General features: G+C 50.4%; 3 protein-coding genes across 6 annotated transcripts; 2 read left to right on the forward strand and 1 right to left on the reverse strand.

Moving 5' to 3' along the window:
* LRRC59 (leucine rich repeat containing 59) lies at positions 1 to 13,790 on the forward strand. Its single transcript, XM_072780108.1, has 7 exons — positions 1 to 288; positions 1,577 to 1,636; positions 3,172 to 3,330; positions 3,532 to 3,636; positions 7,791 to 7,863; positions 10,021 to 10,194; positions 11,818 to 13,790. The coding sequence occupies exons 1-7, from the start codon at positions 184 to 186 to the stop codon at positions 12,060 to 12,062; spliced, it is 921 nt and encodes a 306-aa protein (XP_072636209.1). The 5' UTR covers positions 1 to 183; the 3' UTR covers positions 12,063 to 13,790.
* Positions 13,249 to 21,680, reverse strand: EME1 (essential meiotic structure-specific endonuclease 1). Of its 4 annotated transcripts, none has more exons than XM_072780105.1 (9): positions 21,529 to 21,680; positions 18,867 to 19,678; positions 18,648 to 18,778; positions 16,328 to 16,417; positions 16,118 to 16,239; positions 15,810 to 15,939; positions 15,453 to 15,568; positions 14,497 to 14,686; positions 13,249 to 14,269 (listed from the first exon to the last, which is right to left on the reverse strand). In XM_072780105.1, the coding sequence occupies exons 2-9, from the start codon at positions 19,651 to 19,653 to the stop codon at positions 14,093 to 14,095; spliced, it is 1,743 nt and encodes a 580-aa protein (XP_072636206.1). In that variant the 5' UTR covers positions 19,654 to 19,678; positions 21,529 to 21,680; the 3' UTR covers positions 13,249 to 14,092. The 4 variants fall into 4 exon arrangements, with proteins under 4 accessions (XP_072636206.1, XP_072636205.1, XP_072636207.1 ...); XM_072780104.1 differs by lacking the exon at positions 21,529 to 21,680 and adding an exon at positions 21,232 to 21,465; XM_072780106.1 differs by lacking the exon at positions 21,529 to 21,680 and adding an exon at positions 21,149 to 21,465.
* On the forward strand, positions 21,551 to 27,479 carry MRPL27 (mitochondrial ribosomal protein L27). Its single transcript, XM_072780109.1, has 4 exons — positions 21,551 to 21,694; positions 23,775 to 23,900; positions 24,293 to 24,360; positions 27,077 to 27,479. Exons 1-4 carry the CDS (start codon positions 21,622 to 21,624, stop codon positions 27,281 to 27,283), a joined length of 474 nt encoding a protein of 157 aa, XP_072636210.1. The 5' UTR covers positions 21,551 to 21,621; the 3' UTR covers positions 27,284 to 27,479.
* The last annotated feature ends 63 nt before the right edge of the window (positions 27,480 to 27,542 follow it).

Here is a 27,542-nt window from a genome sequence, read left to right on the forward strand (position 1 = left end):
CGGGGCGCGGGGCTCCGAGTGCAGCGGGCGGGCGGGCGGGCGGACGGCGGCGTCTCGCGCCTGCGGCGGCGGAGCAGCGCGCGTTGTCGGTTGGCTGCGAGTCCGCCGAGCCGGCCCGCGGCTTCTCAGCCTCTCTTTGGTCCGTCGGAGCCCCCGAGCCGGGACCGCTGTGCCGGCGTCACCATGACCAAGGCCGGGAGCAAGGGCGGGAACCTCCGCGACAAGCTGGACGGCAACGAGCTCGACCTGAGCCTCAGCGACCTGAACGAGGTCCCGGTCAAGGAACTGGTCAGTACCGCCCCGCGAGGCCCAGGTGCCCGCCCGAGCCTGGCGCTGGCCCGCTGGCCCCGGCCGCCTCCTTCCCGTGCCTCAGTCTCCAGATCTTAAAACTGGGTGGGGGGAGTGGGACCGAGTCCCCGGGGAGCCCCCCCGCCCCCCCCGGTTTCCTTCCTGGGATGTACACGTGTCACTTTGGCGTGGTTCCAGGAGACGAGAAGGCGCTGCTTGCTCGGCCCTGGGTTTTTTTTTACGGGTCGGGAGTCAACCTCCTCGTTCTGGGGGGGCTTCCACAGCGCTGGGCTCCGTGTTTGACTCCAAGGAGGCGCCCACGGAGTGGTTGCAGGCTGTTGGGGGAATGAATGAACAAATGAATGAATGACTCGTCCGAGAAGTAGGCCTCCGTTGAGACCTGGGTGTGGCCCGGAACTGTGCATTTCTGGGAAGCCGGCAATCCCAGCTGCCTGCCCCAGCCCTGAAGTATCGCTGCTTGGCTGGCAAGGGCTCTTCCCAACTCAGCTTAAACTGGCTGGAATCCAGTTGCTTCTGCCCACTCCACGGCCCCTCTACTCCCACTCTCTCCGCCAGGAAACCGAGGCCTGAAGTCCCAGAAGATGACACAACTAGGCTGCTGCCAGAGTGATGTTAGGTCATAGGTCCCTGCTTTTCCCACCAGGTTTCCTACAGGCACACCCGTACCGGTAACCTACGCTTTCCTCCCTGCCTTTAACGAATTACATTTGCTTTTGGCACTTGGTTCTGTAGTATGGAGGTTGGAACGGATTTCCAGTTCGTATTCCAGGTCCGTTGCTTAATAGCTGCGTGCCCTTGGCAAGCTAGTTAACCTTTATGCCCATAGATTTCCTCATTAATAAAATGGTGATAATAGTTCCCATCTTACAGGGAAGATTGATTGCATTCAGAAGTGCTTGGTAGGTAGTGAATGCTGATGCATGCAGCTATTATTACTACTACTACGTTATATTTCTGTACTGATTTTTTTTTTTAATATTTTACTTATTTATTCATGATAGACATAGAGAGAGAGAGAGAGGCAGAGACACAGGCAGAGGGAGAAGCAGGCTCCATGCCGGGAACCTGACGCAGGACTCGATCCTGGGACTCCAGGATCGCGCCCTGGGCCAAAGGCAGGCACCAAACCACTGAGCCACCCAGGGATCCCCTCAGTGCTGATTTCTAAAGGCCTCCCTAATTGTGGGAATTTTCTCTGGAAAATGCTTCATGTCACTGAACCATTCCACATGTTGGTTTGACATTTTGTTCTCGTTCCTTTTCCTAGGCTGCCCTCCCAAAGGCCACCATTCTGGATCTGTCCTGCAATAAACTGACAAGTCTACCGGTAAGATCGGCAGGCAAGCACAATTCCTTCTAGAGTACTGATGCTTCTTGTTTGAGGGTGTTATGTCGTAAGGCGTAATTTCAGGACAGGCCTGCAGACAGGCTATAACTGAATGGTACATGCTGGGATGGTTTGTCTCAGCAAGAAGGGAAGCACGGTAGAAGCTTCATTTTTTAGAACAGTGGGGAAGTCAGGCCAATGAAAAACTAAAGTCAACAGATTTACAGGCTGAATCACTTATTGGGGTCATCTTTTTTTCTGCCTTATTTTATTCCTTTGAAAAGTAGTTTGCCTCCCTTTTGTGGAGAGGAGAGGCCATTCTGTAAGTTCGTCTGCATTCCAGAGAGAAAGCTGTTTATGAACAACAACCTATATCTTTCGATGGGGAACAGGAAAAATAATGTGGCTTTCAGGGACTACCGTATCATTATTCTCCCCACCCTTGAATTACTTGAGACACTTTTTTCGACACAGCCAGCCTGTGGTCAGGTCCTTTTGATTTTTCTTGCACAACTCCTCCCAGTTCTCCATTGTATTCTTTGTGATGTCTCCAATTCACAGTCCTTTACCTGGGTAGGCCCCAAGTGGTTCCGCCCTTCAAGCCTCTCCAGGGCGATGGTGGCAGGTCTGTTGCTGTTGTCGTCTTTTTGCAGTGATCACCCTGGCTGTGTCACTCCCTGCCTGGCTCCACTGGGCTCTGCTTGGGGATCAGGTCTCAGAAGTTGGCAATTGCTTCATTGGATCATTAGTCTGTTTCCCTGTCAGTATTCCCCTGAGCCTCACTCATTATCTCTAGGATCTTTCTGAAGCTCAGCAAGAACCATTTCTCACACTGAAAAAGCATCTGAGATCCCACTGCTTCTAGAAAGCATGTCGTGTCTAATAAAAGTATGGTGGCAAGTCCTAGCAGCTGGCCACTGCCTGTGTCGTCAGTAGTCACACAGTGCCCCCCAGTGCCGCGTCCCCCCCCCCCCGCCAGTGTGCTCTTCAGTCTGTTCAGTCTGAGTGTGTTCAGTTGTTTGTGCCTTCTCAGCACAGATCCGCTGGTGATTATAGGCCCCCAGAGAGCAGGAGTCATGCCTCTGCACCCAGGTTGGAACGTCACTGCAGAGCGGTACTGTGCTAGGTGCTGCAAAAAACAGAGAATACCACAGAGTACTTGAGAGGCACTTGATCTTTTTGGGGAAATGGATGGTCATGCTGTGCTTTGACCACTCCTGTGAAAGGAGAACATAGGGTGCTGTGGGGGGACGGGCAGGGCCTCCTGTAACAATGTGGAGGATCGCCTGGGGGCGTGCACAGAGCATGAGGGAACACACTTATTCTTGTGCCTACTTTGTGCTAAGTCCTTGTATGTACACATCTCACTACTTACCAGCAGAAGTGCTGGGTGTTGGCTGCATCTCCATCAAGGTGGAAGAGCGGATGGCAGGTAGGGTCAGGGTTTACAGGCAGTTGCCTCTGCCTTGAAGGCTTCTGCATCATCATACCGAGATGTGAGCCCATGGCTTGAATGTTGTCCCTCTGGGTCCTAGGCGGAATTTTGTGGCCTCACACACCTGGTGAAGCTGGACCTGAGTAAGAATAAACTGCAGCAACTGCCGGCAGACTTTGGCCGTCTGGTCAACCTCCAGCACCTGGATCTCCTCAACAACAGGCTGGTGACCCTGCCTGTCAGCTTCGCTCAGCTCAAGGTAACAGTGTTTCGTCCTAGGGGGGTGGAGGCTGGTTGTGAGAGCGGCTGGCAGGAAGACCTCTCGTTGGTGCCACCTCAGAGGGATGGCTTTCCCTGCAGCTGGCACATGCAGGGGCTTTCTTCCTGCTCATTTTGTCTACCTTGAGGGACTCTGTGTGTGAACTTGGGCTTGAGCGGCCTCTCTGTCTTCTCTCTTCAGAGCCTGAAGTGGCTGGACCTAAAGGATAACCCCCTGGACCCTGCCCTGGCCAAAGTGGCTGGGGATTGCCTGGATGAGAAGCAGTGTAAGCAGTGTGCTAACAAGGTATGCACGGAGCTCCCCAGCATCCCCTCTGCATGGTCCCCTGGGACTCATGTCTGCCTCCTCTTGCTTTTCCCTCCCAGGGCACCTGGAGCTGGGAGAGGTTTCCAGCACTAAGGTCTCAGTGAAATATGTCTACTCTGAGCCTGTCAGGCAGAGGGACCTTTGTCTCTGGGTTTACTTTACAAGAAGCAGAACGGTACTGGCTTCTCTACTGTAAAATTTTTATTTTCTAGAAACCAGGACCTTACCTAATCAATCCAACATTACACCATTGACAGTTCTTTCTTTTTTTAAAGATTGTTTATGGGACGCCTGAATGGTTCAGCGGTTAAGCACCTGCCCCTGGCTCAGGGTGTGATCCTGCAGTCTTAGGATTGAGTCCCACATCAGGCTCCCTGCCTGGAGCCTGCTTCTCCCTCTGCCTACATCTCTGCCTTTCTCTTTCTGTGTCTTTCATGAATAAATGAATAAAATCTTTAAAAAAAAGGATTATTTATTTATTCATGAGAGACAGATTGAGAGAGAGGCACAGAGACATAGGCAGAGGGTGAATCAGGCTCCATGCAGGGAGCCTGATGTGGGACTCGATCCTAGGACTCCAGGATCATGCCCTGAGCGGAAGACAGACACTTAACCGCTGAGCCACCCAGTCGTCCCTTGACAGTTCTTTAAATGGGACGAGAAGATTAGAGACTGTGGCCTTTCTGAGTCATGGTTATTATGACAAAGAAGTTTTGTTAATATTTGTAAGCTTATACCTGTAAGCAGACATATCCTAGGCAGATGGACATGTGATTTCAGTCGCGTCGTCTGATGCAGGAGCGAGGAATAAAGGCAGTATGGAAGGCAGAAATTATCGGCAGCCCTAAAGGTGCCTCACACTGCTTCTCTCTCTCTCTCTCTCTCTCTCTCTCTCTAAATATTTTATTTTGAGAGAGAGAACATGCACGAGCAGCGAGGGACAGAGGCAGAGGGAGAGAACCCTAAGCAGGCGCCATGCCGAGGCTCAGTTATACAACCCTGAGATCATGACCTGAGCTGAAATCAAGAGTTGGACACTTGACCAATTAAGCCCCTCAGGTGCCCCATGCCTTGCACTGATTCCTTTTTTTTTTTTTTTTTCCCTTGCACTGATTCTTAAGCATCTCTCAGATGCCAGCTACGGTCACTTTTTCCCTCCAGCTTTGGAACAGCTGAGCACCAGATGGCTTACTTGGCCATATTTAGGAGGCACGATGAACAGAAAGGACTTGAAATCCTTTCACTTTAAATGATAGAATTATTGGAAGTGAAATGTGGGCATGGTGGGTCTCTAGATGAATCTCAGGAATAATGGCCTTTCTTTTCATTAGTTCAGGGCGTCTTAGAAAGTCTCATCATGTATCTCACCCATTGTCACAGGAGACCAGGTACAAGGTCTGGGCAGCCAGGTAGCCACGGCAACAGTTGGCCTATAGCTGAGAACAGTACAAGTGATAAGTGAAGTCCTGGTGCTTTAGGAGTGATGTCTGTTCTGAAGAATAGCAGGAGCTGTCACCCACCACTCTTCCTTTGTCCTGCATGCTTTATGCTTCACCTCATGATCCTCATAACCCTGTGAAGTAGAGCTCACTTCCATTTCTCTGATATAAACGCTCACTGTGCACACAGATTTCATTTATCCGTTTATTCATTCAACTAATATGCTAAACTGTATGAAATTGCTGATGCTCCACAAAGATCATTTTTATTGAGCACAAAGATCAATAGCATATTGATAGCTATATATATTGATAGCAATAGCATATAGCTTCCAGACAGAGCACTAGGTAGGACACTGCATTGTGGGTATGGTAACTGAAGCCATGCTCCCTGGTTCCTCAGCCTAGTGTGGCCTCCCGTAGCACACTGAGGAGGCATAGTGGAGTGGCTTGGGCTGGCTAGAATGAGGTCACTTGTCCCCTGGGGTTAGTTTAACCCTCAACAGCTCTGACCTTGTATTGGTGCATGGGTCATTTGCAGTAACTGATAAGCTTCGTGCACAGTACAGCACCTTTTAAAAATAACTTGTTAGGGTCACCTGGGAGGTTCAATGGGTTAAGCGTTTGCCTTCGGCTCAGGTCATGATTGATCCCAGGGTACTGGGATCAAGCCCCACATTGGGCTTCCTTGTCGGTGGGGAGCCTGCTTCCCCCTCTCCCTCTGCTTGTGCTCTCTCACTCTCTTTGTCAAATAAGTAAATAAATAAAATCTTAAAAAATAAAAATAATGGGCAGGCAGCCGAGGTGGCTCAGCGGTTTAGCGCCACCTTCGGCCCAGGGTGTGATCCTGGAGTCCCAGGATCGAGTCCCATGTCGAGCTCCTTGCATGGACCCTGCTTCTCCCTCTGCCTGTGTCTCTGCCTCTTTCTTTCTTTGTCTCTCATGAATAAATAAAAATCTTAAAAAAAAAACATAAAATATTTTAAAAAAGAAATAAAAATAACTTGTTAGCTGAACAGTATTTAACAAGTGCTTACTGTGTGTTGTGAACTGGGATAGGCAGAAAGAATTGGCCTTCAGGGGCTCCCAGTCCAGAGCAGAGGAATTGCTCCCATTTTTGAGCTTGCTGTGTTGTCAGATAACTCTTGATGCATTGGAGCACAGGAAATGGGATGTCTCTTAAGCCTCTGGGCTCTTTATTTAGCCACCTGTACACCCCTTAAAACCACCAGAATGGTTGGTGCTTAATATTTGGAGTTCAGAGTGAGACAGGGACTTTGAACTGGGGCCACCTCCCACCATCAGGCTTGACCTTCCAACAGATCCTGCACTCCTTTATTGAGTGGCCATTGTTTAGTGAGGGTGACTCCCTTCCGAGAAGTTGCAGCAGGTTCAAGGCCTGGATGGCCCATGACAGGGTTCCTCGTGGCTTCAAAGCAGGCTCTTGCAGGGAGCCCAGGAGGTTAAGTCACTTGCTAAGGTCACACAGGAGCAGTAGAGTCAGGATTGTGCTGGGCTCTAAGCTTTCACTCTGTGCTCTACATCCAAGGGATACCAGCTTCTAAAGATACAAACAAACCTAAAAAATAAAGTCTTCTACCTCCTCCCCTAACCATAGTGAGAATCTCTGGGGCCGTTTCAGTCAGAGGCCATTGTGACTTGAGTGGACGAGGATTTGAGGGGCTCTGGGTGCCAGGGCTTTGTCTGCTATATGGGCTGAATGGCTCTTCCCTTCTTCCTAGAGGCTTCCTTGCTCTGTATGCTGATGTGAGTGGGACAGACTCTGGCCCAAGAGCTCCGAAGACCTGTACTCTTAGCTGTGCTACTTTGTAGCTATGTGAAGTAGACAGGTCACACACAGGCATGCACAGGACATAGACACACACACACACACACACACACACACACAGCCCCCGCCAACCTCAGCCTTGGCTTTTTTCCTCTTGAAATGGGGATCCAGTCAGTTGTTCATCGGACATGTATTGAGTATTTAGCTTGCAGATGGGATAGCAGTCTCCACCTTAGGGAACCTAGTGTTAGGACCGAGAGAGGTAAGAAGGCTCCCAGGACAGGGAGGAGGGGAAGTTCCATAAGGTAGCCAAGGGAGTGACATTGGGAAGTCTCAGGGGAAGTGCTGTCTCTGCTCATCACCACAGTTGCTGAAGGATTACATGGGATCATGCATGTGACAATAACTGTAAAGAACAGGACTCTCTACACACTCCAGTCGGCACTGGGTTTCACAGATGTGTTTGCTCACAGCTTTAGTGACCTGGGCATGAATGACCCTTCTCCAACTAAGGCTGGCACCATGCGTTAGGAGACAGACAGGATTGCCTCCCTTAGCTCTGCGTTACCGCAGGGCTCTGCTGGACTGAAGAGAGCAGTGTCACTTTTTAAACATTTTTATTTATTCATTTGACACCGAGAGAGAGAGAGAAAGAGTAGGCATGCACATGAGCAGGGGGAGGGGCAGAGAGAGAGGGAGAAGCAGAAGCGGACTCCCCTGCTGAGAAAGGAGCCTGATGTGGGGCTCGTTCCCAGGACTTGGAGATCATGACTGAGCCAACAGCAGACGCTTAATCACCTGAACCATCTAGATGCCCTAAACAGTGTCACTTGTGAGCCTCCTGAGCAAACATGTGCCGTGGGGCCCCCTGTACGGGGCATTTCAGCACTGTTTTTCCTCTGCAGGTGTTACAGCACATGAAGGCTGTGCAGGCAGACCAGGAGCGAGAGAGGCAGCGGCGGCTGGAAGTAGAACGAGGTACGTGCCATCCCTCCTCTGCCAGCTTCCTGTCCTCACCCAGCCTCTGACTCACATGTGCCAGGAGCTGGGGTCCATGGAAGCGTTATGAAGAGCAGCAGGGAGCAGTGTGGTGGTGTAGGATATCAGCTTTGTCCAATGGGTCTGTCTCTAGTCCTGGCTTCTCCACCAAGCTCCAGAGTCCCACTGCCTGCTAGGAGGGTTAAGACACATTTTAAAACTTAAGCATGGCCAAGACAGGCAGTCACCATTCCTGCACTTATTCAAGCCTGAAATTGCAAAGATGTCCAGGATGCCTTTCTTCAGTTACTCTGGTATCTGGTCTAGCTGAGTCCTGTGTGTGATGCTTCCTCCCCATCCAGGCCACCTGCAGCTCAGCCACCATGGTCTACACGGCCCAGTGCTTCCCAGCTCCGTGTCCTGTCTCCACACTTGGGCCTCCTCCTCATGGCAGCCAGGGAGATCTTTTTAAAACAGAAGTCAATTATACTGCTGTTGGCTTAAAACACTGTAATGGCTTCTTTTTTTTTTTTTTTTTTTTTTTTTCTGTAATGGCTTCTGTTGCCAACAAGACCCACAGTGGCCCCAGCCTGCTTGCTTCCAGCTCTGTCCCACAGCCAGGGGAGAGAGAATGCTGGTAACTCCAGCTGCACGAGCCCCTGTGGGTACTCGAGCACACCAAGTCAGCTCTGACTTCAGGGGCTGTGCCTGGTTTCTTTCCCCTCAGGTCTTCACATGGCTGGGTTCATGTGCTTCCTCGTGTCTTCAAATGTGGCATCAGAAGCACCGGGACTTGGGTCGCTGTCCTGCCTCTTGCTCCATCATAGTCTCTTACTCTCTCTCTGGCATACATCGTTGTTTTTTTTTACTGTTTGTTCACTTTTTTGTCTCCATCTCTAGAAAGCTTTAGACACTGGATCAGACGAGATCGGGTGCGTTCAGGGTGGTATGGCTGTAGACTAGGCACTAGAACCTGACTTGTGTTCACTGTTCCATCTCAAGCGCTTTTTTTTTTTTTTAAGATTTTATTTCTTTATTCATGAGAGACACAGAGGGAAAGGCAGAGACACAGGTAGATGCCCAATCACTGAGCCACCCAGGTGCCCTATCTTGAGCACTTAGAACAAGGCTTGGTGCACAGTGGGTACTCCATGGACTGGCTGGCTTCTGGCTCCCTGACTGGAGGATTCCTGTGGTTGGGGAGGGACGGGCATGGTCCCCAAGTGACACTGGGTCCTTTTATATGTGTGGCTGCTGTGATGCCATGTTTCCTCGGACCACTGCTGCTTGTCCTCCTGCTGCCACATGCTCTCTCCAGGCTGGGTGTAGCGTGCCCTGGGAGTTCTCAGTGCCCGGGCTGGAACTTGGATCTAGTTTGTACATAGAAAAGCAGTGGAAAGCTCCAGTACTTGGCGTACTACTGTTCAGCTACATTGGTCACATAGGCTTTTAAGCCCTAAAAGGACATTTGACTCCCCTAATTTGTGGCATCCCAGCTTTGGAAAAATGTACTTCAGGCTTCCAAATAACCAATTTGAAAGTGCATTTTTAGAAGCCAGTGATTTGTAAGCTGGGTACTGGATGTAAATGTACTGGAACCATGAAGTAAGTCAGAACGTGTCACAGACTCCTGGGTTGGAAGTGTAGAGGTACCCTCTGACAAAGTTGTCTTGCTTCCTCAGGAAAACACTTCATTCCCTCTCACCATGAACTTGAGTGCTCACTTTCTCTTCTTCTTTGCCCTTGCCATGCTATGTTCCTTTCTGAAGCTTGGGAAGATAGGAATGCCATAGAATCCACACCCCCGGTGTCTCCTCTTCACAGTCAAGTTGTATGAGGTTGTCACTCGCTGTGCTTTCTCAATCCCCTGACTTGTCACCCATGTCTTTCTCATGTGCCCCTTGTTACATTGCCCTAACATCTGCTGCACAGGGCTAGGGACCCTTTAATCTACTCAGTAAACCCTCAGAGTAGCTTATTGCACCCGAGGGAGGGCCTACTTCCCCAAGAGCGGAGAGACCATTGTTTCCTCTTACTACAGTTTACGTGACCTGTGGCATAAGGGAGAGGGGGGCGAACCTAAGCTTTTAGTTACTCTGGAAGGTACTCTCGCAGGTTTGGGGGTGCGAAGTCATTTTGCTGTGCATTTTCCTGTAGAGGCGGAGAAGAAGCGGGAGGCCAAGCAGCGAGCTAAGGAGGCCCAGGAGCGAGAGCTGCGGAAGCGGGAGAAGGCAGAGGAGAAGGAGCGCCGAAGAAAGGAGTACGACGCCCTCAAAGCAGCCAAGCGGGAGCAGGAAAAGAAGCCCAAGAAGGAGACCAATCAGGCCCCGAGTACGTTTCCACACTTGCAGGGTTCCAGCTGGGCTGCCGTGGGGGCACCCATTTGTTTTCAGGCACAGATGAGTGAGTGAGGCTGCAAACCATGGTCAGACACAGTATCCTGCTCTGTGGCCTGGGAGCAACGTGGGACGGTTTGCCCACAGGGAGCGGGGGGCTGTCCTGGGGTGTGAGTGCTTTGCTGCTTTGTTTCCCCAGAGCTGCAGCTGGCGTGCAGGTGTTCCATCAAATGTGGCTGAGAGCGTTCCCAGAACAGGGAGCTGCCCTTCTTGTAGGGGTTAGATGCGAAAATCACAATAAGGCGAAGACTGCATATGGTCACATTACCCTTAAAAGTCCCTCTCATCATCTGTGAAGCGCACTTAGGCATTTTGAGTGCATGGTCCCAGCTCCCCTCTGTCTCAGGAAAGCTGGCACTGCCTCTGGTTGGTTCTCTCTCCAGATCAGAATGGAGTGCTCTCTTTTTGCTTGAACACCAGAGGAATCCTTTTACTGCATTCAGGGAACTGTGCTGTATAAAGAACACACTAGTGTTTTGCCTGAAGATATCCAGTTGAATTTGTGTAGCAGTGTGGCTCCATGTACAGGGGAGGATTGCATACCCTCTGGTCTGAAGGGGCTCCCAAGGGGGAGGCAGCTGTAGGGGAAGGAGCTCCATCGGAAGGCTGGAGGCCTGCAGCCCTGCTGCTTGTCCTCGCTGGCCTTGAGCAAGTTGCCCAGCCACTTTTTGGTTTCCTTGTGTAAAACGAAGATCGGACCTCCTTACAGAGTAGTGATAGCATTGAGAAAAATCTCACTTGTGACAGGATCATGCAGTTCCTGACATGTGGATGCTCAGGCAAGTTTTTTAAAGTTTATCTAAAAATCTCAAAACCAATTTAAAAAAAAATTAGAAATGTAATATAGGTATTAATTCCAGAGAACTAAAAAAAGTTCTGGATATATATCAGAAAATGACAGTCACCTGTAATCCCTGCTCCCAGCAGCAGTCACTGTTGACAGTACAGTATCTGACTCTGACCTTCCCAGCTTTTTTTTCTTTTCTCTTTTTAAGATTTATTTATTGAGTAGAACAAGTGAGTGCGCACAAGCGGGAGGGGCAGAGGGAGAGAGAATCTCAAGCAGACTCCATGCTGAGGGTGGACCCTGATGTGAGGCTCTATCTCATGACCCCAAGATCAGGAACTGAGCAAAAACCAAGACTTGGACACTTAACAGATTGCACCACACAGGCTCCCCAGGTTTGCTTTGTATGTGCATATTTTATAATAATAAGGATATGAATAATAATGCCAGCATCTCCAACCTGTTTCCCCAAGTGGGCAGTACTCTACCCATGGTTGATGCCCTCTGAAGAGCCCGGCTCTTGATACAGAGGGACCCTGCAGATCGTGAGCTGCATAAGGGAGCCAGAGATGCCCTGGAGGAGGATTTCTGTCTCAGTCTCTGCATAAGAGTGTTTAAGAACTCAGATGTTCTTAAAAGTTTTGGGGGCTTGGGAGTCTTCGTTTGAGAAGGGGGTGTGAGCAGATCTGCACAGGAGGACAGGCATCAGTGGGTAGAACGTGCATCTCCTCAAACTGACCGAAGCCCTCTGTCATGCCTGTGTCCCTCCAGAATCCAAGTCTGGCTCTCGCCCCCGCAAGCCACCACCCCGGAGACACACCAGGTCCTGGGCTGTGTTGAAGCTGCTGCTGTTGCTGCTGCTGTGTGTGGCTGGCGGGCTGGTGGCCTGTCGGGTGACGGAGCTGCGGCGGCAGCCTCTCTGCACCAGCGTGAATGCCGTCTACGACAATGCAGTCCGGGCACTGCGCGGCCACGACATCCTGCAGTGGGTACTGCAGACCGATTCCCAGCAGTGAGCTCGTCCTCCACACCTGCTGCCTCCCAGCCTTGGAGCTTGGATTCCTATGGAATTGGGTTCTGCTGGACACAACCTCTTTTTAGCGTCAGACCTACCTGCCATCATCAAATGGCTGCCGATTGGTACTTGAGATCTCCTCTTTGTAGGACTTCTCTGTTCCGTAGTCAGGGTTCCCTGGTGGAATAAGGAGAAGGGGGAGGTGGGGACAGTCACCTGCATGCCTAAAGGAACAGGCTTGGGGTAGGCAGAGGAAAAAAAACAGCCTTTTCTAGTTATACAAAGCTGTGTAAAGGCAAGGCTTGTTTCTACTAAACGGTCAGGTCAGCTGTCACTACATTTATACTTTTGTATGTCACAAACCCTTTCTTTCATTCCTCCCTGCATAGCCAGGGCAGATCAGGAGGCAGTGTGATATTGGGGACTAAGGGAACAAACACCATACTCAGCAAATCTAGCCTAAATTGGGGGGTTGGGGGGTATACCTATTTTCTTAAGGACCTCAGACATTTTAATGACCATATAAAATCTCAGGCCGTGAAAGGGACTTCAGGTCCATCCAGTCCAATAGAACATGTGCAGACAAGGAGACGGAGGCCTCCCATGACTTGCCTACGATCTCTCAGCTAGTTTGAAGTAAAACTGGACTCCCACTCCAGTAGCCTCTCTTCCCATCATTTTGCTTTCTTAATGTCTGGAGAGAACAGAACTCACACCGGAATGGAGTGTCTCTCAGCTGGAGTGTAGACTCTGATGGTAGGCAGCTTTGTGTCCCACAAATAGAATTCTCCCAGCTGTGAGGGTCTTGGGCAGCTCCTGTAGAGTCCTGCCTTGGCTCATGTGGCTCTCACAAAATGGTCCGGGCTCCTTGCCTCACTTTTAGAGCATTAACTCCCCGCTTGCCAGTAAACAAGGAGGTGGACCGTCAAAGCCATATTGTGACAGCTGTGGGTAGCTGGTGTGACAGAGGCAACCTGAAAACTCAACTTTCACAGAGCTGGAGGTTTAGAATTGTTTAGGTCTAGACCTATAACCACCTCCACAATGAAGGGAAATAGCACCATGGAGCTTAAAAGTGGTGCGTTTACGAACGACTAGCACAGACGGGCAGGACTCTCCATCCTCTTGTCTGCCAGACTAAGCCTTTTCTTGCTCTGTGGCCTCCTTGGCCTTTTTTTCACAAAAGCCAGATGAAGGAATGAGAAATGGTCGTCATGGTGCTTAATCACTGAAAACTCCCAACTGCAAGCTTCTTGTCCCTCCCTCAGGAGAGCAAAAGCTTGTCATAAATCGCCAGGGAGCGGGGTTTGACTGAGCCTTAGTGGCTCATCTGGAGAGGACAGCCCCTAGTGACTGTCCCCATCCCGGGAGTGACTTATTTCTCTCCCCCCCACCCCAACCCCCTCCCCTGGCAGCTCTGCTGCAATGGCCCACACCTTACTCAGAATCACTACACATTCCTCAGTCTTCCTTCAAGCTCCAGAGCCAGTGGTACAAATGCTTTATTGAAACTACATAGTGTGTAAAATGAAAGAGGGCAGGGAAGTTAGCATAGGGAGGAGACCCCTGCACAGGGGCCAGCTGAGGTGGCCTCAGTGGGTGAGAGGAAGGCAGGGCATGCTCAGCCCCATCCAGCCAGCCTGCTGAGGGAAGTTCACTTGTGATCTCAAGATTTGAAGCTGAGGTTCTTCTGGATTTCTACAATCATTAAATACGTGTCTGAGTGGTCGGTCTTTGTTCATTTGTGTCTTGATGGCTGCTAGGGCAGGGTGATTTGTGTACGGCAGCCGAGTTCCACTGGGAGAGGGACATTAGGGGCTTGGGAAGGGGAACACCAGTATCTCAGCTGTCTGTCTCAAGGTGTTGGGGGTGGGGTGGGGACTGCTGCAGACATGGGACACCCAGGAAGTATGTTTGAGCCTGACCAGGCTTGTGCTTTAGGAAGTGCTTCCAGTCTCTTCCTGTGGTCCTCTTCTGAGCTGGGCGAGGTAGAAATCTCCAGCTTTTCATCCCTGTCCCCAAGGACTGGCATCAGTCTGCAGTGTCTAAAGAGAGATCTGGCTGCAGGGTGGTCATCTGAAGGTAGATCCGCCTGGATAGCTCTGGTCCAATGCGGCGGCAGGTGGATGTCACACCTTCCCCACGGCGCACCTGTATGTCTGCAAGCAGATTCTGGCGTTCTTGCTCCAAAAGACACCGTCTATAAGCCTGGAAGTGGTGAATGACCTCTCAATACTGTATCATCCAGGGTCACCCTGTCCATCAACGAGGGGGCAGTAAGCTTGGGTGGGGGGACGAGAACCTGTCCTCTCCCTGGGTCTGTGTTCACTGATCTCAGCAGGCCCGTGGTGCTGACTACGAGTGCCCTCCACGGAAACTGCCTGGGAGTCCACTAATGCCACAGGGTGTTGGAGGTGACCACTGGAGCAGCCTACCTGGACTAGAAGCTGGGGGGATGGATAGGTGTCCACAATGGCACTGGCCATTTCCAGGCTGACTCGGTTCAGCTGCTGAATCTGCCTCCTCCAGACCAGTGCAAGCCCCCTGCCGGCACGGTCTACCTTTGCCCCTCCAGCCCAGTCACTCTCCAGGCAGAAGGAAAAACTAGTTTGATCTCGGAACTTCCTGTAAAGAGCAGTTGAAGAGTTGTGAGTCACTTGTCACTCCACTTGTCCCCTTCACTGGGAACTTAGAAACCCCTCCACCAACCTCATGAGAGGCAGGCACAGTGTCATATCTGGTCTATGTGAGTGCTTATTTTGTTCCCAAGCAGTGTCCCTTAAGAATGATATCAAGTCCTTTTCATAAAGACACAATGTGCCAGAAAAGAACCAGGTAGTTTCACATGTTGAAACTACGCTGTATTGACTAGAGAGGCAGTGTGCACAGGGACAACCACTAGGGGCTAGGTGTCAGGCAATCTGAGAGTCTGGTTCCAGTTCCTCTAACTTGCTAGGACCTCAGACAAAGCAGTCTTCAGGCCTCCATTCCCCAAGCATGAAATGGACTCAGACTGGACTGTCTTTAAGTCCGCTACTCATTTTAAATTTTGACCACAAACACTCCTACAGCTGAGTAGGCTAAAAGCTTGTTTTATGAGAGCTTATTACATCGTTACCTGACCTGGGATAGCCAGTAACCTGGCTCACTGGTGACCCAGCACCAGCCTGCAGAACACGAACTTACAGATGAGCTACCGCAGAACATTTTAAAAGGACTGGGCTTGAGGGCTCTTCACAGGCATCCCCAGCCTGGGCTGACTCCTGCCACCAGCCTGGCAGACAACGGGCTGGTGGCAAAGTTCAGGGGAAAGAGACCGTAGGTGGGTCCAGAACTGCTATATGGCCCAAGGCCCAGCAGCGGAGCCCAGACTTGCTGGGGACACACTCACTTGAAAGGCGCTTCGGCCACCGCCTTTGTAAACGCGCATGCGAAGTTGGCCAGCTCTTTCCAGCTCTGCACGATTCGGGCCTGGGCTTGTGTGTACAGCTGTAGATCCACCAATGCCTAGAGACCCCAAAGCAGGACGGGCTGGAGGGGTGCAGGGACACTGGTCTGTGGTTCCTCCCACCCACCTGCCAGCCAAACCCAGAGAGAGCCCAGCCCCTTGGCTCCCTGCTTAGCCTTTTCTCTCCTACCCGGTGCTGAAGCAGAAAGGCATGACTGGCTGGCACCTTGCTCATCTAGAGCAAATCAGGTTAGATGAGAGTGGGAGCCCAGCCTGACTCAGGTAATGTGAAGTTCTTACCTCTTCCACATCTACTCTGGACACGGTGCGCCCTGCATTGGCCTCTGGCTGTCTCTGCTGCTTCTCCTTGGCCTGTTCTCTATTTGCCGCTCCCTGCTTCCTTCTTCTGGGAGGATTTGGAACACTGGAACTGGGGAGGAAATCAGAGCGCGGCTGCTCCAGGCCAGGCTCGGGCAGAGCAGGGGTGAAAAGACCCGACCAGAGCCCAGGACTTGTTAGGGGGACCCAGATCTGGGATGAGTAAGTTCACTCCTGGTAGCCCCGAGAGCTGCCCCTTTTCATGCTTCATTTCGAAGACCAATTCAAACCTGAAGCACTTCTCCTGATCCACAATCACCAGTGACAGAGCTTTCCCAGCTGTCCTTGCTGTGGCGTCAGTGACAAAGCTCCGCAGGGTTTCCTTCCCCTTCTCAGCGTCACCCAGACTTCCCTGCGTGAAGGGCAGACGCTGCACTAATATCTGTTCCCTAGAGTCGGCCTTCTGTCCCCAGCCTCAGCGCCCACCCTTCTCTGCCCACCTGCTTGAAGTTGTAGACCATGGATACGAATGCCTCTGCCGGGAGCAGTGCCAGGACCACAGGTTCCTCCACCCAGTCTTCCTCTCCATCCTGCCAAAGGACCCGGAACCCAGCAGAGGGAGACGGGTCAGTAGGTGCTCAGCACCTGTGAGAGAGACCCAGGCCTTCTGGGTGAATGAATGCACCCGCATCAGCCGAGCCCATTTTTGCATTATTCTTTCTCTTCTGGAATGAAGCTCTGGTGGCAAGAAACAATAACTCATGATCCTGCCCCTCCCCAGTTGACTCTCCAACCTTGGTGTACTGCCTCTCAGAGGTGGTAAAGAGGAGTTGAAATGGGCTGAGAACTGCAATGTTTCTGTGCACTTTGGATAGGGGAATGGAGGGAAGCAAATTTCCAGTGAGTTTTATACAAATGAGTACTTGGCCTTTGAGGGCAGATGTTGACTAGGAGCCAAGAGGCTCAGACAAATACACAGGCTTGTGTGTGACAAAGAAAAGAACCTCCAGGGGAACTGCCGCCCATGAAAGTCCCTGCTCTTCACCATTGCCACATGGTGGCTTCATGTGCCACACTCCTGCAGCAGTAGTGTGGCCCAGCAAAGGGAGCAGGGCTTGGGGGGGAGGGGGTTCGTCACTGGGTCCCTAGAAACAAAAGCCAAGACCCACAATATAGCATAGTGCAGTGGGAGGAGTGCCGGGTTCTAGTTCCCACTTGGCCACCAATCAGCCGTGACCCTTCACAAAGCTTTCAACTTCTCCCACTTGTGTCCCCTGAACCATGATGCAGGGAAAAGGATTCCCTCCGTGTAGGAGAACTGCCACTGCCACTGCCACATGAGAGATAAGGTGGGAGCACCCTTAAAAGTAACCCTGTGATGTGAATATAAAGATTTGCTGATACCCCAAATTAAAAAGTGTGCAATGGCCCTAAATTACTGATGAGATCCAAATGAGGGGGCAAAAAAAAATTTTTTTAAGCAGGCTCTATGCCCCAACCTGGGGCTTGAATGACCCTGATATCAAGAGTCTCATGCTCTACCGACTGAGCCCACCAGGTGCTTTGAGAGAGAGCAAAAAAACCTGTGTTTCATCTGGACACTCTTAAAAATGAGGAGTGGAAGGCACAGGAGCTAGTAACCTCGGGAGCTCAGGCCAAAGGAAGGAACATTTGCCATGTGCCTACTATGTGCTTGGGGCTTGGTTATCTGACTTAGTCCCCATGACATGGGACTCCAGAGGAATGCAACAGTGTCCTCATTTTATACACAAGGCCACAAAACAATGAAATAATTTTCCCAGGGTCAGAGCAATAAAGCCTTGGGGCCTGGGTTTCAAGCACAAGCCCACCCATTCCCAAAGCCCAGTTAGAATTAGGAATCCTATGCAGATTATCTTCCCTCTGCCCCCACAGATCCACTCTCCCCCTTCCTACTCGTTCTCTGCAGGAGGCCATATCACCAGGCCCTCTGGTGCACATGGCCAAATGAGAATGGCCTGTGAGAAACCCAGCAAGAGGCTGGAGGCAGGGAGGGAGGGAGGATTGAAGGTGAGCTATTTCCCTGGGTCCCTGGAAATGAGTCACTTAGGGTTTGCTCTGTTCCTCTATGGGAGGTGAAGGTTCTCTCAAGATGAGTCCTCTCTAGATTTCTCTCTCCTTCCGGATGCTGGTAACCACTTCCTCCCCTCATCCATTCAGGCCTATGCATGCCAACAGATATGCCAGTGGTTCTTAGCCAGGGCCGATTTTTCCCAAGGGACGTTTGGCAACATCTAGACATTTGTGATGGTCCCGACTGAAAGGGTGCTACAGGAGTGAGTGGGCGGAGGCCAGCACACAGGACAGCACCCACAACAGAGAATTATTCAATCAGAAATGCTGATTGTACCTGAGGTGAAGAAACCTTGAGTTAATGGTATTACGACCCTGTGGGGCTGTCCTATCTTTGCAGTTGCCCTGTACCTAAACACACTTAAGAAAACCATTCCTTGGGCAGCCCGGGTGGCTCAGAGGTTTGGCACGGCCGCCTTTGGCCCAAGGCGTGATCCTGGGAACCCGGGATCGAGTCCCACATTGGGCTCTCTGCATGGAGCCTGCTTCTCCCTCTGCCTGTGTCTCTGCTTCTCTCTGTGTCTCTCTCATGAATAAATAAAAATCTTAAAAAAAAAAAAAAGAAAACCATTCCTTCTTACATCTTCCTTAAATTACCCTAAGTGTGCCATCTGTTTTCCCAATGGGACCCAGACTAATATTCTTCAGAATGAAAGCATGTTTCTCGGGAGCTCTAAGTAGGAGGAAAAACATCAAACAGAAAACCACTACCTCAGCTGGCTCGGCCCTTCTCCTCCAGGTGATGCTCCGGGGCATGGCCTGCGCCTCGATCACACAGCGGCACTCCATGGCCTGCAGTGCCTCGAGCAGCTGGCCTCCACCTTCCATCTGCAAAAGCACTGCAACAGATGACGGGAGAAGGGCAGTCAGGGGGTAGCCTGGAAAGTGGGTACCCCAGTATAGGATAAAGATGGGTGCCAGGAGGACCTGGATCCAGGCCAACGACGATGTGCTTTAAGCATTCCTCAGGCCTCTGAGCTTTCACCCTGTTAACCCGTGCTGCTGCCTTCTTCTTCTCCTGTTGTCTCACAGTGTTTTCCTTCTGGCTCGCTGGTCCCCGTGGCTGGCATCCCTGCGAGCCTCTCCTCCGGACCTTCTGGCTACGCTTGGTTCTCTTCTGAAGTGGGAGGACCTCAGCATTTGTTTCAGTTATAGTCAAGCTGCTGTTCTGGATAGGACAGGAAGCTTTAAAGGCTGGAAGCTGATGGCATGGATTATCTCCTGCAGGGTCCTTGTTATTTGATGCATGTCTCTCTGAGGTGTCATGGAGGGGAACATCAGGGACCTTTGGAAAGGGTTGTTTTTTCCAGTCACACGATGCTCCTTCATTATTTTGATGATCCCATATCCTTTTAACCGGAGAACTAGAATCCTCAGGGCTCAGCTGCTTGCAGGCCAGAAACTTACACATAAGCCTCTGAGCCAGGGGAAGGATTTCTTCTTCATCCTCACTTCCACTGCTTAGCACCCTGACAGGCTCTGTCTGTGTGACAGGTTCAGCTGTGTCTGGAGTGGGTGGTGCATCTTTCAACCGTGGTGATGGAGGACAGGAGGCCTCAGAATCTGAGGTGTCAACCACAACAATCTTTTCCTCCCTCTGTGGCTGTCTCCTCTTTGTTGAAGATGGTTCCTTCCTCAGGAAGGCAAATGTTGGCAACTCTTCAGAGTCACTCTCACTAGAATCCTGTGAGAGTGAGGACCTCTTTAGAGCCATCAATACGTGCTATCAAATTAATTCCCTAAAAGAAAAAGAGAGATGAAACACAGATCGTAGCTCTGAATTCAGTCCATCAGACATGTTAGGTGGTCAAACGTTAGGGAAATACATACAAAATACAGAGAAACAGAAAAGCAGAACATGGTCCCAGCACATTCAATCTGGAACTCAGTGGTCTATAGTCTGACAGGACTGACTTCTCAGATCCCTTCTAGGTCAAGGTGACCCAGAAACAAAGTGGAGATTACTACTGGACGTTTTAATGCAGTAGGAATAAGACTCAACACCACCCCCTTGTTGATCTCTGAATTTGAAATGGAGGTGTCAAATCATTCTTTCTTTCTTTTTTTTTTTTTTAGGACTTTGAAAGAGTCTGAGAGAGCGAGAAAGCAAGAGAGAGAACACTGAGCGGGGTAAGAACAGAGGGAGAAGCAGACTCCCTGCTGAGCAAGGAGCCTGATGCAGGGCTCCATCCCAACTCCTGGATCATGACCGGAGCCGAAGGCAGAGGCTTAGCAGACTGAGCCACCCAGAAGCCTCAAGGCATTCTTTCTTTAAAAATTGAGATACAATTCATATACCATAGACTTCTTTTTCAAGTGTACAGTTTAGTAGTTTTTAGTATATTCACTAAACTCTGCATCACTAATTCCAGAATATTCTCACCACCCCAAAAAGAAATCCCATAGCCATTAAACAGTCACTGTTCACTTCCCCCTCCTCCCAGCTCCTAGCAAGAACAAATCTACTGTTTATACAAATTTGCCTATTCTGGATATTTAATACAAACAGAATTGTACAGCGTGCGGTCCTTGGAGACGGCCTCCTTTCACTCAGCATGTTTCTCAAGGTTCAGTTATGTTGTGCCAAATGTCAGTACTTCATAGCTTTTTACAGTTGAATAATATTCCACTGCATAGATATGCCACAATTTGTTTCTCTGTTCAGCACGGCGGGATATTTGGCTTCTGGGCTTTGCCCATTATGAATAATGCTGCCATGAACATTCATGTCCCAGTTGTTTTTTAAAAATATTCATGAGAAACGCAGAGAGAGGGGCAGAGACATTGGCAAAGGGAGAAGCAGGCTCCATAGGAGCCCGATGCAGGACTGGATCCCAGACCTGGGGATCAGCCCTGAGCCAAAGGCAGATAGATGCTCAACCCTGAGGCACCCAGGTGCCCCCATGTCCAAGTTTTTATGGGGACAGGTTTTTTTTAAGATTTTAAAATTTTATTTATTCACGAGAGACACACAGAGGCAGAGAGAGGCAGAGACACAGGCAGAGGGAGAAGCAGGCTCCATGCAGGGAGCCCGACGTGGGACTCGATCCTGGACTCCAGGATCACACCCTGGGCCGAAGGCGGCGCTAAACTGCTAAGCCACCGGGGCTGCCCTATGGGGACAGGTCTTCAATTCTGTATGTACACCTGGAAGTGCAATTGCTGGGTCGTGTGTACGAGAGTCAGTCCTCGAATAAACATTCACTAACGTTGTAGGTGTGACCCAGATGGGCCATGTAACCTCCCGGAGCCTCGCTTTCCGATTTTGTAAGACAGGGATGATAACACCTACTCCATAACACTGTGCGAATAACTGAAATGGTGCATCTCCAGCCTTAGCACAGCACGAGGCAGCCAGTAAACGCTCCACGTCTCTGGAGGGACCTCCTCCCGGTCCGCTCCCAGAGCCCCGCCGCAGTCCGGCAAATCGAGGCTGCCTGCCAGGCCGGCCGGCATGTCCGCACCGCGCGGCGGAGCCCCGGAAGCCCCGGTCGCCGAGGCCCTGCGGGGCGGCACCCAGGAGGCCGGCCCTGATCTGCCACCCGCCGCCCGCCGCCCGCCGCCCGACAGGCCCGCGCCCAGGGCTCACCTGCCACTCCTCGCGCCACTCTTTCAACTGCCGCGCAGACCCCGGAAGCAGATCGCCTGGTAGCGGAAGCAGTTCCCCTGGTAGCGGAAGCAGATGTTCGAGACCGGAAGCGAGTGTACGGCAAACATGGCGTCGGCGGCGCTGGCGCTGAGGACGCGGGCGGCTGGTAACGGGACGCCGTGGCTGTTGCTGGGGGAGGGGTTTAGGCGGAGCGGGAGCCCTGCAGGGAGCCTGGGGATGGAAGCTGTTCCCTGCGGAGGCTCCTGGGCGCTGAGCTGGAGGGGGCTCGGGGCGGAGGGTGGGCCCACGAGCTTTGAAGGGCGGCCGTCTCTGATCACGTGACCCGTCCCGGGCGTCCGGCTGAGGGTGGCGGTTCGAGGAACACGTGTCTTTCTTTTGCCCCGCGGGTAGATATAGGTTTCCTAAGCGGCTGGTGACGTAGGCACGCCGCTTCCACCCCCTGGGGGCCCTTCCTCCCTAAATACGGGCCCACTGGAGCTCAGAAAGTTAGCCCGCTCGTTCAGCAGAGTGAGGGCTCCGTGCCGGAGAGTGCGGTTAGGTGTTGGGCATCTCAGGAGAGATGAAGACAGTCTCCCGGACCGGTTCTTTCTAGTGGTTAAGCCAGTAAATAAGCACATGAACAAAATGGTTGTAAATTGTGACAAGTGCTGTTAAGGAAGGCAAAAACGTGTGTGTGTATGTGTGGTGTCTTTTGAGGGGTTGGTGGTTAGGGAAGCCCTTTGGGGAGATAACCTCAAAGTTAAGACCCAAAGAAAGACAGGAGGCATAGCCCTGTAAGAGAATGAGGGGCAACAGAGTGACTTAAGCCAGTTTTCCATGTTGAGAAGCAAACCATTGCTCTTTCGTGAATTTAAAGAGAGTAGGAGTGGAAATGAGGAAACCAGATGGAAATCTCTAATGGTAGCCCTGATGAGCGGTGATTTAGCAAAGATACTAGTGTTAGTAAACTTGGGGGCAAATGAGTGGTTTTAAGATCTGTTTTGGAGGTTTGATAGAACCCAGAGTTTGCTGGTGAACTGGGTATGTGAGATGAGCAAAGGGAAGCAATCTGCCACGGAAGATTTCTGTGGGAGCAACCGCATAGGTGGCAGCATCATTTACTTTGAGGTGGGGAGTAGGCTGAAGGGCAAATATTTGTGAAAGAGATAGTAAAAAGTCCCATTCCTCATCTTCATAAGTTAGAGGATGAATGAATGAATGGGTTTAATGGTAGGTAGATACTGGTGCTGGGCACTTAACATGTTTTTCCAAGTATTTATTTCTGGTCCTTTGCCCCAGCTACTCCCTTTGCTCATTAAAACTTGAGAAACCTGATTTCAGGAACTCAACTTGTAGACTCCAGAGTCTCACAAGGCTTCTCTGAAGACTCTGGCGTATCCCTGATTAACTGGCTGTGCCTGCAGGCCTGAAAGCAAGGACTGCCAGCCCTGTGCTTGTCACATAGCAAGGGGCTTCCATCTTGGTTAGTATGAATTTCAGTTCGCTTTCCTTTTAAAAATAAATGCCATTGAGCATTTTGGAATGAGTATGGAGAGGTCAGATTGTCAAGGGCAGGGTGTCAGTCTTTTTGGTTAGGACCCGTACTGGGTGGGCTTGCTGATGAAAGAATCCAGCCTCCTGAAATGGCTAAGAGCCTGTGGGAGCCACCCTCAGAGAAGCTGCCCTTTTAGTTTACAAGTATCTGGTGTGCAGTGGATGGGTGGATGGTGGAGAAAGTGGTGGGTGACCAAAGCAGGACCCTCTCTCTGGATGTCCTGTTGCTGGGCACTGTGGTCCAGCCCCTCCACAGTGTCTGGAGCCTTGAGGACATGTGGTGGGTGAGGCTGAAACCAGCAGCTCTGTGGTGTCCTCTTGCTGGTTTATATTTCAGTGGTGTTTGTTTCTCCTCAACAGTATTGAATGTGTCAGAACCCAAGGCACATGGTGTTTATTTTTTTTTCCTGTGAATATTTCACTGCCCACTGCCTCCCCCGGCCACACACACACTTCTTATACAGTGCATACACCTAGGACAATACAAGGAATGACTTGTCCCCTGCCATGGGAGAAGGCCAAGGACTTCCAGACACTCCCTGAAAACCAACACAGTCGAGTGGCACTTCTGCTCACATATCTTCCTCACCTCCCCTGCCACCTTTCAGTTTAGCAAATGGCCCATTGAGGTGGAGAAGCAATAATTGGGGGAGCCTTTCTGAACAACATTTCTGTTCTGTCTGCAATTACAGCCCTGCTGAGCCCCCCTCAGGCTGCGTCTCTTGCCGTCAGATATGCATCCAAGAAGACAGGTGGCAGCTCCAAAAACCTGGGTGGAAAGTCACCAGGCAAACGCTTTGGCCTCAGGAAAATGGAGGGTAAGGGCGTGCCTTTGTTTCCATTTCCCAGCTGCAACCCTCCTGATCCTATACTCTCCGCTTAGCTCGCCAGAGCACTTGGCTCCAGATTACAGATGCAGAGAAGACCTGAGGCAGGGTGAGGGTCCTGAGGAAGAGCAGATAGGTGTGAACCTGGGCCATGTGACTGGAGAGAGAAGACTGCCAGAGGTAGAGGGTAGGGAGGGATTGGCAGAAGGAGACAGGGGGCTCCTGTATCCGACCGTGTAGGATTGGTTTTGTCCAGGGTCAGGCTTAGAGGTTGGTGTGCAGCTTTTGGGCCAGGAAATCGAGGGCCAGTATGTTTTCTTAGTTTGCTGTGCTGTCCTATTGCTGGGGTCCAGAGACAGTGTGTTTGTGGACTTTTTTTCTAGGTCACTACGTTCATGCTGGCAACATCCTTGCAACTCAGCGCCACTTCCGTTGGCATCCAGGCGCCCATGTGAGTTGCTCTGTAGCCCTTTCCCCTTTTTTCTTTCCCAGGACCACCTTTCTATGCTCCTAAGCATGGTAGTGATAACAAAACAGTTGCGTTTATTGGGTACTTATCAAATGCCAAGCATCTTTTTGCTTCCTGGGCCTGCATTGTCTCGTTTCATCCTTAGCCCATCCCTGGGTATCACTTCCATTTTCCAGGTAAGATGCCAGAGACTTAGGGAGTGGAGAGGCCCACACAGCAGAGCTAGGGTCCGTGCTGGGGCTGCCTGACTCCCAGTCACTGTGCTTTGCCTTGTGAAACATCAGTCTGGTTCTCTTGGGTCTCCTTTCTAACCCCCTTCTTGTTAGATAAGGAGATGCCTCGTGATTTGAGATACTTTTGAATCTTGGGAAACTAATTTCAGTGTATTCTTTTTTCCTTCTTGCTAATTCTCTTTTGCATAAAGTTGTTATTAGATGGCTGTAAGATAGTTTGAATTTAATAAAATAGATTCAGTGTATGTACCAGAAATTAGGTCCATATAGGCAGGGATTTCCGTTTTTTTGGCAAATTGGGATTACTTTCTGAGGTAGGAAGGTTCTTTGTTAACACAGATATGTACTATACTTTTTTTTTTTAAGATTTATTTATTTAACAGAGAGAGTGAGCTTGTGCGCACGTGGGGTGATGGGGGGAGCAGAGAGAGAGGAAGAGAAGCAGACTCCCTGCTGAGCTTGGAGCCTGCCTCTTTCTGGAATCAGTCTCACAACCCTGAGACCACGACCTGAACCAAAATCAAGAGTTGGACGCTTAACCCACTAAGCCACCCAGGCATCCCTGTACTATACTCTTCACATTATCTTCTTAAATGTTAGTTTATTTATCTATTTATTTTAAAAGCTTCCATTCATTTATTCATGAGAGACACGGAGAGAGAGAGGCAGAGACATAGAGGGAGAAACAGGCTCCATGCGGGGAGCCCGATGTGGGACTCAATCCTGGGACTCCAGGATCACGCCCTGAGCCAAAGGCAAATGCTCAACTGCTGAGCCACCCAGGCATCCCTTAAATGTTAGTTTCCTTTGTAATCAATCCCCCCACCGCCCCTTTTTGGGGCAATTTTAATAGGCACAGAAAGACTGATGGTAGCTTATAATTATGTCATAAATGCTAAATGTATGTGAATTGGTTGTATTTATAGTAGCTTTGTCTATTAAAACTTGAGACACTGGCTGTATGGTTGTGTTAACTCTTGGAACTCACTAAAATAACAACAACCAAAAAAAAAAAAAAAAAACAACCAACAATAATAAACGCTAACGTGTTTTAAACTAAGCAGTATTCTAAGCTCTTTATGATTAACTCATTTAATCCTTGAGGGGACCGCATAAAAGTAGTTAATATTATTCCCATTTTGCAAATGGGAAAACTGAGACACAGTGAAGTAACACAACTTGTGCAAGCCACACAACAGTAGGTAGTGGTGCTGGGATTTGAACCAAGCATCCTGGCTCCTGAGCCCATTCCTTTAATCAGAGAAATATTGAATAATGCTTTGTTGCCTAGATAAAAATTGCCACACGTCTAATTTCAAGGTCTAAAAGAAAAATGCTAAGATGTATACAGCGTATAAAGTGTATATGCAACATGGAGTTTATTCTCCACTCATAATTTTTGTCTGGAGAATAGAAAAGGTAGCTGCTTCATAAGGTGAGGACTAAAGGGGTTATGGGTTATAGAGCAAAAACTTTAGAGATCGCTATATAGGACAAAAGCATATCAAGCTCATGTTTACTGTGACAACTCCAGTGTTTTTTAATTTTAAGTGAAGCAAGCTCCCAAGGGGTAATGATTAGAGGCGTTTTCCTGGGCCTGGTTTGGGGATTTGTGTAGTGTGGCTTCTGGCCCCTGCACAGATGTGGGTCCAGAGACCAGCTTTCAGGGACTGAGTACCCATGAGGATTGCCTTTTTGGAGTTTTCTTTTCTCTCTTCTGTCACAGAGTCAGCAAAGAAGTAGAAGGCAAGGAAATGCCAAGCATTGGGAAAAGATAGAGCAATTGGGAAAAGATAGAGCATTGGGAAAAGATAAAGCAAATAGAGCTTGCTTGCTTTCTCTTTCTTTTTTTTTTTTTTTAAATTTTTTTAAGGTATTTATTTATTTATGATAGTCACAGAGAGAGAGAGAGGCAGAGACACAGGCAGAGGGAGAAGCAGGCTCCATGCACCAGGAGCCCGACGTGGGATCCGATCCCGGGTCTCCAGGATCGCGCCCCGGGCCAAAGGCAGGCGCCAAACCGCTGCGGCATCCAGGGATCCCTTTTCTTTTTTTTTCTTTTCTTCTTCCTTCCTTCCTTCCTTCCTTCCTTCCTCCCTTCCTCCCTTTCTTTCTTTCTTTCTTTCTTTCTTTCTTTCTTTCTTTCTTTCTTTCTTTCTTTCTTCCCTTTTTTACATTTTATTTATTTATTTGACAGAGAGAGTACAAGAAGGGGGAGGAGCAGAAGGAGAGGGAGAAGCAGACTCCCTGCTGAGCAGACAGCCTGATGCTAGGCTGGATCCCAGTACCCTGGGATCATGACCTGAGCCAAAGGCAGACACTTAATGAACTGAGCCACCCAGGGGCCTCGAGATAGAGCTTTCTGATCTCCCATTTGGTCCCAGAGCCTTATGAGAAATTTGTCTTGAAGCCCTGGGATGGCCCACCTGGCCATCAGTTCAGCTGACCAGGTCTCTGTGTTGCAGGTGGGCCTTGGGAAGAAGAAGCACCTGTATGCCCTGGAGGAGGGAGTGGTCCACTACACTAAGGAGGTCTATGTGCCCAGTCCCAGCAACACGGAGGCTGTGGAGCTGGTTACCAGGCTGCCCAAGGGTGCTGTGCTCTATAAGACCTTTGTCCACGTGGTTCCTGTGAAGCCTGAGGGCACCTTCAAACTGGTAGCTATGCTTTGAATTCCTGGGGCCATTGGATGGAGACTGGAGCCCAGGTGACAGGAGAGGGTGGCACCAGGAGAAGTCAAGAGTTGGGGATGGCAAGGCCTCCTGAGGAAGCCCACTTGGTAATGACTGTAGAAGACTCTGAAATGACTGGCTAGGAAGCCTTTTGGGAGCCCTGACCTGGGGCCAAAAATAAAGTTTGCTGGAGTCATGTGCCTGTGCTGTTTGGGGATAAACCTGGGTGGAGCTGCTTACTCTTTGGTTGGTCCTTAGC

The sequence above is a fragment of the Canis lupus genome, chromosome 16 (assembly GCF_048164855.1).
Source record: "Canis lupus baileyi chromosome 16, mCanLup2.hap1, whole genome shotgun sequence".
Classification (NCBI taxonomy): domain Eukaryota; kingdom Metazoa; phylum Chordata; class Mammalia; order Carnivora; family Canidae; genus Canis; species Canis lupus.

What these genes read in the sequence shown, in the direction of transcription:
- LRRC59 (XM_072780108.1), top strand. Translation starts at nt 184, where the DNA reads ATGACCAAGGCCGGGAGCAAGGGCGGGAACCTCCGCGACAAGCTGGAC. An exon ending in GTAAGCAGTGTGCTAACAAG is followed by an intron (nt 3,637 to 7,790) that starts GTATGCACGGAG and finishes TTTCCTCTGCAG; the next exon opens with GTGTTACAGCACATGAAGGC. An exon ending in GCGGCTGGAAGTAGAACGAG is followed by an intron (nt 7,864 to 10,020) that starts GTACGTGCCATC and finishes ATTTTCCTGTAG; the next exon opens with AGGCGGAGAAGAAGCGGGAG.
- EME1 (XM_072780105.1), bottom strand. Translation starts at nt 19,653, where the DNA reads ATGGCTCTAAAGAGGTCCTCACTCTCACAGGATTCTAGTGAGAGTGAC. An exon ending in CCAGAGTAGATGTGGAAGAG is followed by an intron (nt 15,569 to 15,809) that starts GTAAGAACTTCA and finishes TGGGGTCTCTAG; the next exon opens with GCATTGGTGGATCTACAGCT. An exon ending in CCCCCCAGCTTCTAGTCCAG is followed by an intron (nt 14,270 to 14,496) that starts GTAGGCTGCTCC and finishes CACCACTTCCAG; the next exon opens with GCTTATAGACGGTGTCTTTT.
- MRPL27 (XM_072780109.1), top strand. Translation starts at nt 21,622, where the DNA reads ATGTTCGAGACCGGAAGCGAGTGTACGGCAAACATGGCGTCGGCGGCG. An exon ending in GCTGAGGACGCGGGCGGCTG is followed by an intron (nt 21,695 to 23,774) that starts GTAACGGGACGC and finishes CTGCAATTACAG; the next exon opens with CCCTGCTGAGCCCCCCTCAG. An exon ending in GTTGGCATCCAGGCGCCCAT is followed by an intron (nt 24,361 to 27,076) that starts GTGAGTTGCTCT and finishes TCTGTGTTGCAG; the next exon opens with GTGGGCCTTGGGAAGAAGAA.